At 34.5% G+C, this 19,139-nt stretch overlaps 1 protein-coding gene across 2 annotated transcripts in view; it reads right to left on the reverse strand.

Annotated features, from left to right (window-relative positions):
* ANAPC10 (anaphase promoting complex subunit 10) overlaps positions 1-19,139 on the reverse strand; it is a 75,703-nt gene that overhangs the window by 30,643 nt on the left and 25,921 nt on the right. For both annotated transcript variants that reach the window (XM_082652695.1, XM_082652694.1), the window contains exon 4: positions 17,104-17,224. In XM_082652695.1, the coding sequence (XP_082508821.1) occupies positions 17,104-17,224 (121 nt within the window). The remainder of the gene's footprint in view (positions 1-17,103; positions 17,225-19,139) is intronic.

The following is a 19,139-nucleotide window of genomic DNA, read 5'->3' on the forward strand; positions in this document are numbered from 1 at the left end:
GTTTATCTTAATAATATGCCATAGTAACGTCATTTTCTCCAAACTGGTGGTTTAATATCTGATAGAAACACTACATTTGCCTCAAATTGAATTGATTTGTAAATTATGAAATACAAATTACATAGAGTAATTTCTATTTTATGGAAGTTTATCATAAAAATGTTGAAGCTTTTTAAAAAACAATAATCAGCTATTTTGCCTACATTTGCTTATATGGTTTATACAACGAAATAAAGAATATGACGATCCTTTAGTATGCAATATCCAGTACTCGTATCAAGATTTCTCCCAAGGCGCAGAAAGCACTACTACTCTGCCAGAAGCTATTGTGGAAATTAATTTGTATTTTACTTCAAATATTCAAAAAATATTTATGCTGTCAAATATTATTTTTAAAAAACACAAAAGAGAATTTGCATCATTGGGTGTTTGTCCTGTGACAGGCAATATGAATAAGTACTTTGCAAACTTTATCTTACTTAACTGTCTCAGGAACCCAATGAAAAAACATTGTTATCCCTATTCTATGCATGAGGAACCTAGTAAGTGGCAAAATTGAGATATGAAACCAGATGTGTCTAGTTTGCCGAAGTGTGGTCCTTCAACATCACTCGGCCTAAGAAATATGAGATAATCCCCCAACATCTCACAGTATCACCTTGTAATAACTGGAGCATAGAGTACTTTCAAACTATCCTGTAAAAGAATGATGCCCAATTAGAAAAAGATGAATGAATGAATACGGGTGCCTGGTATCCATTTAATTATATCGACACTAAAGTTTTATTAACAGTAAGACAATACTCCAGTTTTTTTCATTTCACTTCCAACCCAAATGTGTTCTCACATATATGAATGTACATGTGATCTCCCACACACAGGCCTGCCCCCATATATTACCTGCTCATACACACAAACTCATCCGAACTGTCACACCCAATACTCCCGGTTTCTAAGCCAAAAGTATTGTCTATTATTCTGGGCCACAAAGAAGTGAAAAGCTATCTTAACACCACGTATCAAGGTATCAATTTTTTGCAAAGAAGGATTTTTAAAATAAGTTTTAAATAGCTTTTTCATAAAGTAATTTTTAAACTATCTGAGCTAGTGAGTCAATTTAAAATATGTTCTAGCAAAAATTGTATTGTGATTATCTCTATTTTTGCTTTATGAATTTTAAACAGAAGCAATTCATTCAACTGTTAGGTCAAACTGCCCTAAAAGCAAATGCCTACCAAGAAGAGCACACTGTGCGTTTCCAAAACTCAAATACTACTCTCAAATTCTCTGCTCTGGGTGCCTTCAGACTGGCTAGAGTGACTCTCAGGGCTTCATTCACTGCTCAGTGGAAATGTCTGTAAAAATATTTGTGCAATAAGGATAGACAAACCTTTATGAAAATACTGGTTTGGCTAAAAGTTGCGGCAGTTAAGATGTACATAAATAATTTTTTAAATGACTGTTTATACCCCCTACTCTATAAATGTATTACTATAAATATTATATTAATTCAGAAGAATACATCCTCCAGAGAAAGTACAAAGACTGAGAAGTAGAATTCAGAGTCATCAGTAGGAAGTCAGCTTTGCTTATTTTTTAAATACATCAAAATAAATCTCATAAGCACAAAAAATTTCAAGAACAGAGTACAAAATCGAAGGAAGTATCCATGTTAGTGAGTTGTTACCTTAGTAAAGAAAGATCCAATATTTTGACACAATGGTCCAACATGTGATCCAACAGATTTTATGCTATTAACTGGATCATATCCGAAAGATTAAAACTGCTAAACTATTCCCTTACTGAAGTCACAAAATAATGCCACTGGTGCTGTTGTTTCAAAGGATTAAATCTGTATGTTTAATCCAATGCCAATGGAAATTTCATTAAGGTTTAAAACAACAACAACAACAACAACAACAACTAGAAAACCTGCATGGGATGTATGCTCTATCCAAGTGTGGACAACTGATACTGAAATGCCAAGTAGCAACATTAAATTTTTAAAAAGCAATCCTTCATGTTTAGATCTGGCAGTGAGGAACTGAATGCAAGATAACCTACCTACTCTCCTTTACTATCACATGCCTTAATAAAGATAAGACACATTTATCTAGCACTTTCTAACCTTCAGCAATCTTGCATGAGTAAGGATAAAGCAAGCAACCATTAACAAAACTTAAGGAAAAAAGGAGGATGGAAGGACATAAACTTACATTGACTGAGAAACTTACTAAGTATTTGCTATGTTGCAGATGTTTTTACACAGCTTATCTCATTTAATCTTCACGACCACCCAAACAAGATTGCGATTCTCATTTTTTTAAGTAAATAAACAGAGGCTCCAAAAGGACAGAGAAAATGCCCTATATTACAAAATAAAGAAGTAATAATAGTACCAAGATTTCAACCCTGATCTGACAGACTCTAAAACCTACAATTAAAGCAGCATGTGGCAAAGACAATCTAGAAACATGTTCCTTCCTCTGGCTTAAGTCTCATCCTCTGTCCCACTTTAAATACAATATTTAAAACCCAGACTACAGCTTACGAAACAGACTGGGTTTTTGCCCCGTAAGCCAAGGTTAGAGAACTATGCGTTCAAGGGCAAGTACAACATGACTCTGGGGGAATAACAGCAAGTTTCAAATGACTACGACTTCAGGTTAAATGGAGTTCAGTGAGTCATGGTAATTCCATGCTACAGATAATCCTGATCTTAGTCAACAGAAAATTTTCAAATTTGAATTCCATATTAGCATTCAACAATTCTCTCTCAACATAAGGCAACTCTTCATTCAACGTAAGTAATTTAAAGCCAGGAACATCTCTCAATGCCTTTCACTATTCTTCCACAGAGAAATGATAAAAATTTTAAATGGAAAAAGGTAACGTTTAACAACCAGATTTTACAAACTAGCTGAGAATAATTTTGACTTGATTTTTATCTTTTTATTATCTTAAATGTGACGCAGCTACCTAAATACTATGGTTGAAGAGTGAAGGCAGGCAGAGAGTTCTTTTCATTCATCAGTCTGTTCTTACTCCCTAAAGTGCCTTCTTTATCATACTTAACCTGAGCTTATCACCATTGGGCCAGGAATAAGAGACAAGTTATAAGTCTCCTAGATTCTCCCAAAGTAAATTATATTCCCTTTAGTCATTATCTTCTCTAAGATCTTATGCTTACACCAGAAAGTGGGGCTGCCAGGGTAGAATCAGTTTAAGAACTAACCTGCCTAGAACGCTTTTCTTTAGCAAAGTAAAGGTAAAACAGATGCCCCTACACTATCTTTAAAATAAATACAAGTGCCATTGCAGAAAAAAAAATTGCACAAATATTAACTGAGCACCTACGTGCCAGGTACTTAGGCATGAGGGTGACTGACAGATACTGTTCCTGTGCAAGTGGAAGCTATCAAAGATTTGTGGCAGCTGATAAGAAATATGGCATAAAATTCTTAAATAAATGGCAGAAGGGTAAGATTAGGGTACAGAAATATACATAGAATTGTTTATAAGTAGGTCACAAATTTGGCTCCACAGTTCCTGGCAGTCAAAGCAAAGTGAGTATCATTACTGGTTCTGACAGTACGGAGGCTCTTCTACTTAGAAACAGATTAGATTCCAAAGAGCTATCGTTAAGTCCATTTAATCCCATGTGCAAAGTTTTAACTATAGAAGCAACTGCTAATACCACCTATTGGTAACTAACAGAGCTGACATACTTCTCCCCGGACCCACTGCCCTCTTACAACAGGTAAGTTTTCATATCTACCAAAGTCCTTAAATTGAAAGTTCTTTTTTAAAAAATTAATTAATTAATTAATTTTGGGCTGCATTGGGTCTTAGTTGCTGCGCGGGGGCTTTCTCTAGTTGTGGCGAGCGGGGGCTACTTTTTGTTGCAGCGCGTGGGCTTCTCACTGTGGTGGCTTCTCTCGTTGCGGAGCATGGGCTCTAGGCGTGTGGGCTTCAGTAATTGTGGCACGCAGGCTCAGTAGTTGTGGCTCACGGGCTCTAGAGCACAGGCTCAGTAGTTGTGCCGCATGGGCTTAGTTGCTCCACGGCATGTGGGATCTTCCAGACCAGGGATCAAACATGTGTGCCCTGCATTGGCAGACAGATTTTTAACCACTGCACCAACAGGGAAGTCCTAAGTTGAAAGCTCTTAAGCAGAGGAACTTGTGTGTGTGTGTGTGTGTGTGTGTGTGCAAAATAAAAACCAAACTGCTTTTCCTGAATTCAGATCTGAAGGAAATCTTTACTGTGGATATGTACAAAAAGGCCACTTTGGGATATAGTAGACTACATTCTCAATAATATTCCTAACAGAATTACAACAGCAAATTTCATAATTTCTTAGGTGCCTCAAAGTAGGCCTATTGATTAATAGTAAAGGTAAATTCTATAAAAGCAATTTTATAAAATAATGCTGCCGAAGTATAATAGTTATAATAGCTAAAGAACATGTATGTCTTCAAGCAAATCCCAATTAAAAACATGTATGATGTTTTTAAGATTAGATGCTTCTAATCTTAGAAGATTAGTCTGAAGATCTAAAAATAAGCTTTTGAGACTACTGGCATCACAGTCATTTCTTACACAAGTTTTGTGTGTAACACCTCTTTACTATAATTCCTAAAACATAGGAAAAGAAAGCTTTCAGATTAAGTTTTGAGGGTTTAGCAATTATATATAAAATGAGTATAATACTTAGTAGACAATGAAAACGGATGCAATCTGTTTTTTTTAAAGGGCTATTCATTTTTCTCATGAATCTCAAAGAAAGTGCAATTAGGGAATAAGTCAAAGGCCACAGTTATCATTGTGTACAGTTAGTGTCAAAAGAGACACCATGTAAACAACATATAGTGATTGGCCAGATTCACTACAATTAAGTGAAGTGAGAAAAAAAGCAAAAACAGGATCTCAGGTGCTTCCCTGGTGGTCCAGTGGTTAAGAATCCACCTTCCAATGCAGGGGACTTGGGTCCAATTCCTGGTAGGGGAACTAAGATCCCACATGCCGCAGGTCAACTAAGCCCACACACTGCAACTACTGAGCCCGCGCGCTCTAGAGCCTGCACGACACAACTAGAGAGCCCACGTGCCGCAACTACTGAGCCCGCACTCTGGAGCCTGGGCGCCACAACTAGAGAGAAGCCCGCACGCCACAACGAAGAGCCCTCACACCACAACGAAAGATCCCGTGTGCCACAGCTAAGACCCAATGCAGCCAAATTAATTAATTAATTAAATTTTAAGTAAAACATAAAAAACAGGATCTCAAAGGATGATGTACTCTGCGTGAAAAACTTAATTTACTCTCAAGGCACTATCTACCATTAAATACTCACAGAGTACCTTCTCCTCAACTTCAGAGGAGTTTACCGAATTTGAAAACTCAAGTTAACTCATACAAAACTGAAATACAGTAAGTAAAAGAATATAAGACTATTTTAACTGGGATTCTTTAAGAATTAGAGTAAAAACACGATTTAGTCTAAACATTTTACAGACTTAGAATCTATGTACTTTCAAAGTTGCTTTCTAAATACAGATAAGTAGATATACTAATATACTAAAATAGAATTTTAGTAATTACTGGCTATAAGTCTCTTTTATAATTATCTTATTGATTTCTATTATAAAATTAGAGATGTTTTCCTACAGAAAAAAATCAGGGTACTTATTATTATGAAATCTCATTTGCTTATTTAACAAGTATGTTATTTCAGGGAAGAAGTAGGGAAAACAGGAGTTGTCACTTTGTTATAATCATTATTTTATATGTGCCAGTTAAACCCTAAGAAAACTGCTTACCCTCAGTGGTGAGGAGATAGAGAGTATATTACATATTTTGTTTTCTTTTTTTAATACTTTATTTTTTAAAGCAGTTTTTGATTCATAGCAAAATGGAGAGGAATGTACAGAGATTTCACATATACCCTCTGTCTCCACACATGCATAGTTTCCCCATTATCAACATATGCCACCAGAGTGGTACATTTGTTACCAAGGGTGAACCTACAGTGACACGTCATAATCATCTGAAGTCGAAAGTTTACATTAGGGTTCACTCTTGATGCTGTACATTCTATGGATTCAGACAAATGTACAATGACATGCACATCATTATATTGATAGTATCACACAGAGTATTTTCACTGCTCTAAAAATCCTCTCTGCTCCATCTATTTATCTTCCCACCACCCCCAATTCCTGGCAATACCTAATCTTCTTACTGTCTCCATAGCTTTGCCTCTTCTGGAATGCCACATAGTTGAAATTATACAGTATGCAGCTTTTTAAGATTGGCTTCTTTCACTTAGGAATATGCATTTAAGGTTCCTCCATGTCTTTTCATGACTTGAGAGTTCATTTCTTTTTAATGCTGAATAACATTCCATTGTCATTGTCTAGATGTACTACAGTTTATCCATTCACCTACTGAGGAACGTCTTGGTTGCTTCCAAGTTTTGGCAATTGTGAATAAAACTGCTATAAACATCTGTGTGCAGGATTTTGTGTGGATATGAGTTTCAACTCATTTGAGTAAACATCAAAGCTCATGACTGCTGGACCCTATGGTAAGAGTATGTTTAGTTTTGTAAGAAACCGCCAAACTGTCTTACAAAGTGGCTGCACTATCTTGCATCCCCACCAACGATGAATGAGAGTTCCTGTCGCTCCACATCTTCGTGAATACTGGCCAATGTAAGTGTTCTGGATTTTTGCCATTCTAACAAAATGTGTAGTGCTATCTCCTTTTAATTTGCATTTCTCCGATGACAAATTATATGGAGCATGTTTTCATATGCTTCTGTGCCACCTGTATATCTTCTTTGGTGAGGTGTCTGTTAAGATCTTTAGTCTATTTTTTTAAAATCAGGTTGTTTGTTTTCTTACTGAGTTTTAAAAGTTCTTTACACATTTTGGATAACAGTCCTTTATGAGAAGTGTCTTTTGCAAATATTTTCTCTCAGTCTGTGGCTTGTCTTCTCATTCTCTTGGTATTATATATTTCAATCTGAGGTATCTGTAACTATGTGATAATTTTGTTCATTTGGTGGCAAAGAATGGGAACCTACAGATTATATAAAACCCAGAATAAGAACTTATAATCTTCATTATTAAAAATAAGCAATAGGGGCTTCCCTGGTGGCGCAGTGGTTGAGAGTCCACCTGCCGATGCAGGGGACGCGGGTTCGTGCCCCGGTCCGGGAAGATCCCACATGCCGCGGAGCGGCTGGGCCCGTGAGCCGTGGCCGCTGAGCCTGCGCGTCTGGAGCCTGTGCTCCGCAACGGGAGAGGCCACAACAGTGAGAGGCCCACATACCGCAAAAAAAAAAAAATAAATAAAATAAAAATAAATAAATAAAAATAAGCAATAGTAAATTTACACAGCTACTTAGGAAACACCATATTAATTTAAAACAAGATAAAAGACTTCAGACAATTAAAATTGTTAGACAGCTAATATCTAAACAATTTCCCTACTACTGTCTCAGAGTTACGGCATCACTCAGTCTGATTCTAGATCTTCTTTTCTTATCAGAAGTACCTTGAGGGTCTCCTCTGCCTAGTCCCTCTGTCCTACTTAATTAAGCACCAGAGATCAAGACTAGCTATAGACCATTTAATTAGCTAATTATCATTCTTAAGCTAATTCAAACTAGACAATTTGTTCTGAAAATGGCACTGAGATAGTTGGACTACTGTTTCTGTTTTCTACCATCAACTGTAATTGCAAATAAAAGAGGAAAGGTCCCCCGCTGCCAAAAAAACCTACAAACCCTTATATGATGATTTTTCTTGATTCGATTATGAAGGAAAAGGGCCACAGAAGAAAGTATCTATTGGCTTATATTCCCAGAGTTTCTACCCCAATATTCTCACTCTTTTATTCTGAAACTTGGAGATTTTTTTCTTTTTTCCTTAGAAATTTTATTCTCTAAATTACCCTGTTTAAAGCTCTTTATAAAATCATTAAGCAAAAGCAATCAGCAAAAAAGAAAAACAAATATTTATAAACATTTATGCCGACAGCATTAGCATTGCAAGTAGCAATCAGTTTTCAACAGGATAGATCAAGGGAGTAAACAATTTTTAAATACATTTCAAAAATCAATAGTTAATCTATCCTATCACTCACTAACTAGCTCATTTCCCCAGCTACACACGTCGATTTTTCTTAAAAACTTGAAGAAATGTTTTGGTAACTTGTAATCTAATGTGATTTTTTTTAAAGAAAAAAAATGAAAGGAATACATGTTGTACGTTGATTCCCAGCTAAAGCACTGCCTTGCTGTGTGACGCTGGGCAGCTTGCTTCACCTCCGGGTGTCTCATTTGTAAATAATGGCATCGTACTTGATTAGAAGTTGCTAACTGGTGGCCACATCCAGCAGTGGATATACCTTGTTTGCCTAGCATGTTTTTAAAACGGGGAAATTTCATATTCAAATCCAGATTTCTGATTTCTCTTTAAAAATTAAAAGACTGGCAACCCTGCGCCTATATTCCCTGTGGCAAGAAAGGCTGCAATTGAATAGCAGCTGTCCCCCTTTGGATAAGGCATGGATTCTTGGTGTTGTGTTACCTGCCTGTACGCTCAGCATCTGAGCTTCTGATGAACTAAATTACCTCTAAAGTTTCTTTCAGTTCTAACATTCTCATGTTTAGAGTGAGCCACACAGCAAAAGATCCATTTCGCCTCTCTAAGCCTCAGCTTGATTTGAATATGGGGATGATAATAACATCTAATTACCACGTGAGCTTTGGAGAGACAAAATGAAATAGTGAGTGGTGACTGCCTAGCACAGTGACATATATGTAGAAAGTACTTAATAAACAGCAAAGGTAACGATAAACACAAATAATGGTGAACACAATAATTCAAAAATGATTCTATGATGGTCAATCCAATCTAAGTCAAAATAGACATGCTCATTCTTCTCTTCTGAATGCAACATTGGTCCCATCAAAAAATCACCTATTTGCCTCTAAGTTTTGGAGATCACTAGTTCTTCATTTACCACATGTAAAATAAGAGGCTGACGAAAAAAATGAAAGTTCTTGAGTAGGCTCATCTCAATGCGATGTATTTTTAAATTACGATAAATATTTTCAGCAGGTATTTTTCAGCAAGATATGCTGCAGCTCTTTCAGTTGCAATTACTGTTCTATTCAGGGTCATTTTAGTTGCCAAGAATAAAAATTCACTCAAAAGTTTCTACAGGAAGCGGGGGCTTACCGAAAAGTTTATATATCCATGGGAACCCAGGGGAAAGTAAACAACCAGGTATGAGAAAGGTCAGGAAATGAAGCCTGTTGGGGCACGAGCCACTTGTTCCAGCCTATTTTTCTTTCCCCTGGTTGTCTCTGTCTTTACATCCACTCTATAGTCATTCTACACCATCCTGCCTCCTCCCATACCTCATACTTTATATTCTTCTAACTTTAAAGCTTCAGTTGGCAAACGCCCTTCACCTCACCCACCCTCTCCAAAACACTATCTTTCTGCAACAAGTCTTGCTGCTAACGTGCCTGTTTCTTGTGAGTCATAGTTCTGAGAGAGGTAAAAAATTAAAAACAGAATTACCATGTGATTCTGCAATCTCACTTCTGGGTTTATACTCCAAAGAACTAAAAGCAGGGTCTCAAAGAGATATTTGCCCACCCATGTTCATAGCAGCTTTATTCACAATAGTTGAGAGGTGGAAGCAACCCGAGAGTCCATTGTCAGATGGATGGATAAACATATAGTGGAATATAATTTAGCCTTAAAAAGGAAGGAAATCCTATCACATGCTATAACCTGGATGAACCTTGAAGACATTGCGCTAAGTGAAATAAGCTAGTCATAAAAAGACAAGTACTGCATGAGTTCACTTATATGAGGTATCTAAGTGTAGTCAAACTCAGAGACAGAAAGCAGACTGGTGGTTACCAGGGGCTGGGGGAAGGGAAACTGAGGAGGAGTTGTTTAATGCACACAGATTTGCAGTTTTGCCAGATGAAAAAGTTCTGGGGATCTGTTATACAACAGTATGAATATACTTAACGCTACCGGACTGGACCGTGTAATGCTACTACACTCAAAAATGTTAAGACAGCAAATCTTATGTTATTTTTTTATTGCAATTAAAATTTAAAAAAAAATTTCTGAGAGAAGGAATTGATCAGATTTATTCAGATAATCCTTTTGAAACAAACTACACAAGCAAGGGTCAGTGACAAGCCTATGGACTGACCACTGGTATATTTATTTGACAACATTTTATTAAATGCCTACTGTTGGCAAACTGTGCTAGGTTCTCAGCCAGATGCGCACCCGTGGCCTGTTTGCCTGGTCATGCTAAGTAGGCTTTCCTTATATAACAGGGGTTGATGATCCATATCTCATTTTCACAGTTGTAAGTAAAGTACCTGTTTCTATTGTACTGTCCTGCCATAGGGTTAATAAAAGGTTTTCTAATTCTGTTCGTTTGTTTGTTTTCTTTGCCCTTGGCTGTTACTACTGTCACTCTGCCAAAAAAACCCCCAAAACAACAACAACAACAAAAAAGAGTGCAGTTCCTCCATAACTGCTGTGAAAGAACACCTGAAAAGAACAACCATACGGCACAATCTCTTGAAAGGATCCTCATCAATTTCGTAGTTCCCTTTAAGTATGCATCAGCAGTACAAAACCTTCCAATTCAAAGAATTATGAAACAAACCAAGAATACCCATCAGAATCTTCTTACTTGGCACAAATAGTATGATAGGAAAAGTTGGAATTCTTGCTATGAAAGCAAATAACTTAATTAGTCTCAAATCTATAAATTTAGAAACTATCACTCCAAAGAGTGATTAAACTACTTGCAAGAACTGTCTTAGTTCAGAACTGCATTAAATAAATTGCCTATTATAACATGTCACACAGGCTTAGGAAGGAAACTTTTCAGTCCCTATCTAACTAGATTCCTGACCATTATCAGCTTCTGTGACATCATATTCTCTTGATTTTTTTCCTCATCTCTGGCAGTTCCTCTCAGCTGTTTTCATTGGATGATCTTTTTCTATACTTGAATATTGGCATTTCCACAGTTCCAGCCCTGGTACTCTTCATTCCAACTATATACACTCCCTGAATGAAATGAAAACTCACACCAGAGCTTCCACTTACACATGGATGATTCCCAAATCTACACCTCTAACCTAGACTTCTTTCCTCAGGTTCAGATCCGTATACTTGACTACCCACTGTAAAGTCCCTCCATCTGAAAAGATACCAGAAGTCAGTGGCAAAAATAAATCCCATTAGCTTAAACTTTCTCTCTATCCCTATCCTCAGTGTTCCTTAACTCTGCATTCCATTTCTGATTAATCGCAACATCCAACCAGTTGCCAGACATGAGGAGAAATCTAGATGCCCCCTCCTACCTCCTTGAACCACCTGCCCGCACTCCCAGTAACCCCAGGTAGCAATCAGTCACAAGTCCTTTTGATTCTACTTCAAACACATCCCTTCCTCTTGAACCCAACTGCCATCACCTTAGTTAAAGCCTCATAATTTGCACCTGGATACTACATACCTGGTCTTTACACTGCTCCAGCCCCATCATTCCCAAGATTTAACTTGATCAATGTTTCCTCATTTAAAGTCTAAACTCCCTGGAATCCTGACGGCAAGCACAATCTGACTTTCGCCTATGTATATTCAATGGAACAATTATATATTTATTCCCTACAAGAATGTAGATTCCTTATGTACAGAGGCCATATTACCATCACAGTAAATGTGTTGAATGAATAAACACTTCTCCAGTCTTTCTTGCGGCTTCCTCACACCTACCCAGCTTCCAAGCACACTACATTACTGGCAGTTCTGCCATTATGCCAGGCCCTCATGCTCCCATACCTTTATGTTCACCGTGCCCCCTTTTAGAACACCTCCACTTTATTCTCCACCTGAGTAGGCTTTCCATCTATCCTTCAGATTCAGTTGAACCACCACCTCTTTTAGAAAAAAAATTTTAACTAATATTCCTAATAGTCCACTGTGTTCCCATACCCCCTGCATGTATTTACCAGACTATATTGTAATTGTTGACTTATTTGCCTGTCTCTTCCACCAGACTACGAAGTGCTTAAGGGCAGAAACCATGCCTATCTCTGCTGTATCCCAGGTACCTATCACAGTGCCTGGCACTTAGAAGCCCCTAAATAAATATTTACTGAACAAAGCATGAATCTGTCTTAGATAGGAATGCCAGGCTAGTCAAAAAAATCTATAGTCTAAGTTGATGGTCAAACAAAAAACAAGAGATACAAGAATGTTTTTCTCTCTTAAAAATATATATGATACTCTACTGTGTAACGTATTTTAGTTTCAAGAGAAAATATACCCCAAATGCATAGATACCTCAACTCCATTTTAGAAATAAGTAATGTTTATAATTATGAATATTCTTTTAAATTGCATATGTTACTCTTAGAGAGGGATAAGAGACATTTCCAGCCTAAAAATTACGTGTACCTCACCAAAGCATTCTACACTCATTTCAAAGATGTCCTAAAGTTAGTTATAAAAATTAATTTTTAAAAATATTTTCTTTTAAATCGGCTAAATTCAATAAAAACTATTTTTTCCAAAGGTTCAATAAATTAAACACTCTGTCTTATCAAACCAATTTATGTTTGTAGATACTGCCTAAATCATTCTACTTTATAACAAGTTGTTTAAAATAGGCCCCTCATGAGAAAGTAAATATAAGTAGATTTTAAGATCAATGGAGAGTCAGAGCCTTTGTCTGCATCTCCTTACTCTACCACACACATTAATGGAAGGCAAATTATAATAGTAAATGTTATTTTAACAGAAGAGCTGACTTATTAACCACTTCTGTCAAAGTACCATATATGGACTCCCATAGCCACACTACTGATTTAAGACACAAGGTAGAGAGCCAAAATGCTCACCCACATGGAAGAAAAGGAAAATATCATTACAGCTCTCTTAACATTGAAGACTTGTTTCGAGCCTCCTCTTTAAAAAAAAAATCACTTGGTAACAGCTTGATTATCTGAAGACAAAAACAAGGCTTAATATTCACTTCAGTGCTCAATCTTGTGCTCCATCAATATTTTATCCTACAAATTTTAGAAGCAAAATGCTAACAATGAACCAAATGACAACTTTCACATATGCTGAAAACATCTGCTTAACCTTAAGTTACCAAGTTGTTTTTCATAAACTGTATAGAAATAATTTTGAGAGCTGTCACTATATGTCTAATAAATGACTTTGGTTTTATACTTAAGAAGAAAAATTTCTACAACAGTTTTTTAAAAGAGAAATAACTAGTTAGAAAATTTAAAAGGACTTTAAGTTTTCTCAGATTTTAGCTGGAGATGTATTCTAAAATGTTAAAATGGGCACATTTAATATATAGTATTCTTTTGGTTCCTCATTCTAAAGAACGAAAAATTTCCTTCACACATATTTTCCCTTCTGAGAGCAAAGGAAAAGAACAATATCAAACCAAAACATAATGCTAAAATACAAATGATTTAAACATTTAATAAGCAACTATATCTTTATTCAAAAACATCTCCAAAATAACTTCCTGGACAACATGAACATGATTTCTGGCATAAAAATAACACAACGGAGATGAAATATTTTCAAAAGATAATGACACAGACTCTGAAATGCTAAATTCTCACTTCTATATTGAAATAGTCTCTTGTGTAGAAGCAATAAATTATAAACATATTATAAAATGTTCTTAGGTTGTTGGGTTTCCAATTTGCATAGGATAGATAACTTTGAAAACAAGAAAGTAGAATGAACAGCGTAAATAAATTCAACTCTGGTGCCAAAAATGTTCTAATTGGCCAAACCCAGTGTTGGTATCTTGTATCCGTTAGGCAGAAAAGTCTAAACTTCATTTCTGTTTTAATTTTAAGTCCCTCCTCAGGTATAAAAGTTAAAATATGCATTCTAGAATAGTAAAGGAAGGGTCTGATCTTTTTGTAGAGATTTTTCAACAGAGGTAACAAAGATCTAGATATATCATGTTTCATAACTGAGATGAAGGGAAACATATGATAGAAAACCAATAATTTTTGAATAAGTAGGGTAACCTATTAGCTTTCCTCACCCTGAACTATAATTTTGTAACAGTTGCTATTTCAAATCAATAATAAAGTTAAAGAAAGTAGGTTTTAGAGTGTTTCAAGTAAACAAATCCATAATTTCTAGTAAAAAGGGAAAACCTATTAAAACACTCCAGTACATACTACACCCTCCAGTGGGCAAGCATCCATGGAAAAATATAAAAAGATTTCGTTGGATTTTCCACTCAGTCAATCAGGCCTATAACTAATAAAATGACGGTTCTAAAAACCTCATAAAAGTTCACACTATTTTAATCTCTCATCTTAGTATATAAGTTAGAAAAAGCAAAGACTTTTCTATAATAACAATTTAGATGTTATAGGAGAATAATGTTAGAAAACAAAATCATGATCTGCTTATCTTTCCTTAAAAAACAAAGTGCTATCAGATTCTTAATTTCTTAAACTTATAAAAGAAAAACGGTACACAGAGTAAATCACATATAAAGATGTATAAGTAAAGATAAAAGTATTCTTTATACCATGAGCTGCAAAGGTAGCACTAATATTTTAAAGCAAAATTCAAAAATTATGGTTCCTTAGTGAGAACTGTGGCAGAAAAGCAGTAGGTTCATTAAGTTTTTCAGGAAAACAACTTACATTATCACCTGGTAATATTTAGTATTACTGGTCTCATGAGGCTATGTGGTCACTACACTTAGAATAAAATTAAGAGACTATTTAAAAGAGCCCTTATTCTATATGACCAATGTTTCATGACTTAAATCATAGAAGCAAAGACTAGATTAAAAGTATTCTACAATGGTCCAAATATCATTTAAAGTTTCTCTAATTTACAAAATACAAACATATATTTAATACATAAATCTGATCTAAATCTAGATCAGATATGAAGATGTATAGTTCCCAAAATGAATTAAAGAATTTTTGAATATATATACTCTAGAAAAAACTAGTACAACTAAGACTACTTAAGGTCTTGAACTTATCACTAAGCTTATGAGACAAGCAATTACAGGACAATGGTGACATCTAGTGGACATTACAAATATATACCACACATATCTTGGAATAAAACCTTTTATTTCTAGTGTTTCACGTATTTCAACCTGTCTGAAGAAGTATATGACAAATCTTTAGTTGTAAACCCAAACAAGCTGACTCTGCGCCCTAAAAGCTTCTCAATATGAGGGACCCAATCATATGATAAATATAAAACGTTTAACAATTAAAGTATAAGATGTAAATATCTCAAGTCTTTAAGCACTAAGCACTAATTAAATGTATCAAATACACGACTAAAAGAAGGTCTAGCAAATGGTCCAATATGATTATGATAACAAAAAGAATTTAAAAGATTCTGAATGAAACAAGTGAAAAATGAAAAAAATTTAAATAAAAATTAAGAGCTGATCTATTTATGAATTTATTCAAGCATGGGAAGAACATATTAACCAGTATAGTCTGTCAGACAAAATAAGAAATGTTTTTAAACTAGAAGATTATCTAATTTATGACAATTTTTCAAAACCAGATTAGTTCTCAAGAAAATTTATAGGATTATTCTTTAAAAGTAAAGGAAGATAACTGGAAGAAAACCAGCTAATCCTCTCAAGAAGTGATGAACTTACCTCAAAGAAGGACAAAAAAACAAACAACAAAAAGTACTTGTGGACAATGTCCTTACTTATTATTTGTTCACACATAAGCAGATTTCACAAGAGAACAGCACTGCACTTAATGAGAAAGCAATGAAAGTATATGTGATTTTTGTTAAGCATTTTATCACTAACTCAGGGAAGAACTACAAATATTTAGATTCTAGAGATAGAATCTAAATATAAACACTAAGTCAAATAAGAGTCCAGGCCACAAAGTAACTGGAAGTCTTTCAAAAATCACACATCCTTCCCAGATCTCTCAGAACCACCTAATTGAAAAGATTTTAATGATTATTTGAGCTCAATGATTTTCTGAAAAGAAAAAATGCTAAGGGCCAGAACTTTCCAAGTATACATTTCAAAATCATTGAAGATATCTCTGAAATGTAAATATTTGGGGATTAATAAAATTCAGGTCACAAAAGCACTGTCTTACTGTCTTCAAAAAGTTATCAGAGGATAAATAAATTGTGATATATTCAAACAATGGATTACAACTCAGGAAGCAAAAAGAATGAAGTACTGATACATGCAACAACATAGATGAATCTCAAAAAAATTAGGCTGAGTGAAAGAAGTCTTACATAAAAGTATACCCCGTATGATTTCATTTATATGATATTCTAGAACAGGCAAAACTGATCTATGGAATGAATGAATGAATGAATAAACAAAATCACAACAAGAGTTACCTCTAAGGCTAGGATAGAGATGGAGATTGACTGGGAAGGAATATGAGGGAATTTTCTGGGGTAATGGAAATGTTCTAAATTTTAACAAGAGTTGGGGTTACACAGATGTATGCATTTGTCAAAACTCACCGATAATATACTTAAGATTTATGCAAAATTTATATAAATTTTACCTTAAAAAATAAACCTTAAGCAAATATTAATAATTCCAGTTATCGTATACCATGCTAAAGCATTTGGGGTGATGTGTATAAATATCTGCAGCTTATTTGGAAATGGACATAAAAATTAGATAATGGACAGATTATAATAAAGCAAATATAGCAAAACACTAACAACAGTAGAATCTAGGATATAAGTATGTTGAAGTTCTCTATTTAAATCTTTCAGATTTTCTGTATGTCTGAAAATTTCCATAATAAGATGTTGGGAAAGAAATAAAGATGACATTCAGAATTCAAAAGAAAATTAAAAATATAAAAAATTTAAAATATGTTCTGTAAAATATTAACAATTTTCCTTTTATATATTAACATTTTAATCTGTTTAATGTCAAAAGTGACCATCTTCTAAAGAGCAAACATTACAGGACAAAATATTTAAAAAAATTTTAAAGACATACCCGAATCTCTTGAAGATTGTGAAAATTATTTCCTACTCTGACTGAGATCTTGCTTGGAGTATAGCTTTCATCAGATTTGTAGTCCGCATAAATACATAATGTCTTCACTGTTGTTTTTCTTCTAAAAGCAATAAAGTAAAAACAACAAGCCTTTTATCATGTGGAAAGATTATATACAAAACACGTTACCTTCTGATTTTAAAAGTCATATAGTTTGCTAAAATGAGTATTTGAATCAATAATTTCCATGTTCTTTAATTTTAACAATGATGAAAATGAAGAACATATGAAAAAATAGATACACATGTTATACTTTTACAGACATCTCTTACCTAGAACATGATCAAGAAACAGATGTAAGCAAAAAAGAAACAGTTTAGCCAAAATAGGTACCTTAGACTGCAAACAAGCATTAAGAGTTTTCAGTTCTCATTTGTATTTTAGACAAAGGAATTATTCTAACAAGCTTGTTTTTCTTTACTAGTTAGTAGTTAATTACTTAATTTCCTATGTTAATACTTGAAAATAGCTAAGTGAGAAACTAATTCTAGCAAAAAGAAAAATGTTTAAAAAAACAGAAACTATAATCTTATTACTTAATGCAAGAGATAAAATTCTACTGTTTTTAAAACATACATATCTTAGAAAAATAAGCCAAGACTACATAACAAAAATTAATCTCAGAAAACTGCAAGTGGCCAGAAAACATGAAAATATGTTCAATCTCTAATAATCAAAGAAAGAGAAATTAAAACATACATAGACATTAGTCTTTTATCATATTGGGAAATATGATAATAACTGATAATACCCAAATTTGATTAGAAAAAGTTACTTTCATAGCCAGTTAGTAGGTACAAAGCCTTTGACTCACAAATTCAACTTCTAAGAATGCATTAAAAGACAATAATAACACTACTCTAACGCAGATGAAGAGAAATCTTTATTGTTCTGCAGTTAAATTACTGAAAAATTATAAACAACCTAAATGTCCATCTCAATACAGAATTAAACAGATTACAATATACCCAATTTAATGAAGTACTACACAACTATTTGAGATACACATAGATATGTAGTTACAGTAGGGAAAAAAAGCAGATTACAAAACAGAATATAAAAAAGGATTGCATTTTGGGAAAAACAAAAAAACTTTTAAAGTCATATAAACCTACATATGTATAGAAACAGGTCTAGATAGAATCATACAAAAATAGTAAAAGTGACTATTTTGATGTTGTGAAACTTATTTCTTTCTTTATGATTTCTATATTTTCTGATTAATGTTTCAAAATAAGCATGTATTATTGTGGTCATTAGGGGGAAAAAACAGACAATTTAAATATCAACCAAAAAACTATAAAGAAGTCTATTTAAACGTGCTTTAAAAGTTAAGATCTGATATAAACTGGCACTCACTTAATAACGAGCTCCTTGAACAGAAGTAGCCTGTGTCAAAAGTCAGTCTATAAAAACAGCAGGGGATCTATAGCTCTTAGTGAGGGGACCAAATTTCTATAGCTCAAGCTTTTCATCAGAAAGGAATGGGGAAAGTTAAGGACTTTTCCTCAAATAATAAAGACAGATCAAGATGTAAAACGCTAAATACTCAGGAATTGCTGACAGGATAAATACCATTACCAGGTTTTCAAAAGAGGCCAGCGGTATCAAACTGACATCCTTCTCTGTCTGCTGTGCCAGGAAGGAGACAGGAGGGGAAGGGCAAGAAAGAAGGGGAAATTTTGAAGGGCATACAAAAGATCTTTTCTCTGATGCACCAGCCATAAACAGGCAGTGAAAGGTCTTTCTTATCATGGAGAGATCAAAGATCATGAAGATTACCCTTAAGGATTTCTTTCTTTTTTTTTTTTAAACAAAAGCAGATCTAAAGGACCAAACTTTTTGCTTAGAATAATTTCATCTCTAAGTTATTAAATTCAGGATAACTTAGTCGCTGAACCTACAAGATAACCAGGGTTAGGTTAGAGAGGCAAAGAATAATAATAACACTAATGATTATAAACACAACAGCAACA

Source organism: Grampus griseus, assembly GCF_964374135.1.
Source record: "Grampus griseus genome assembly, chromosome: 4".
NCBI lineage: Eukaryota > Metazoa > Chordata > Mammalia > Artiodactyla > Delphinidae > Grampus > Grampus griseus.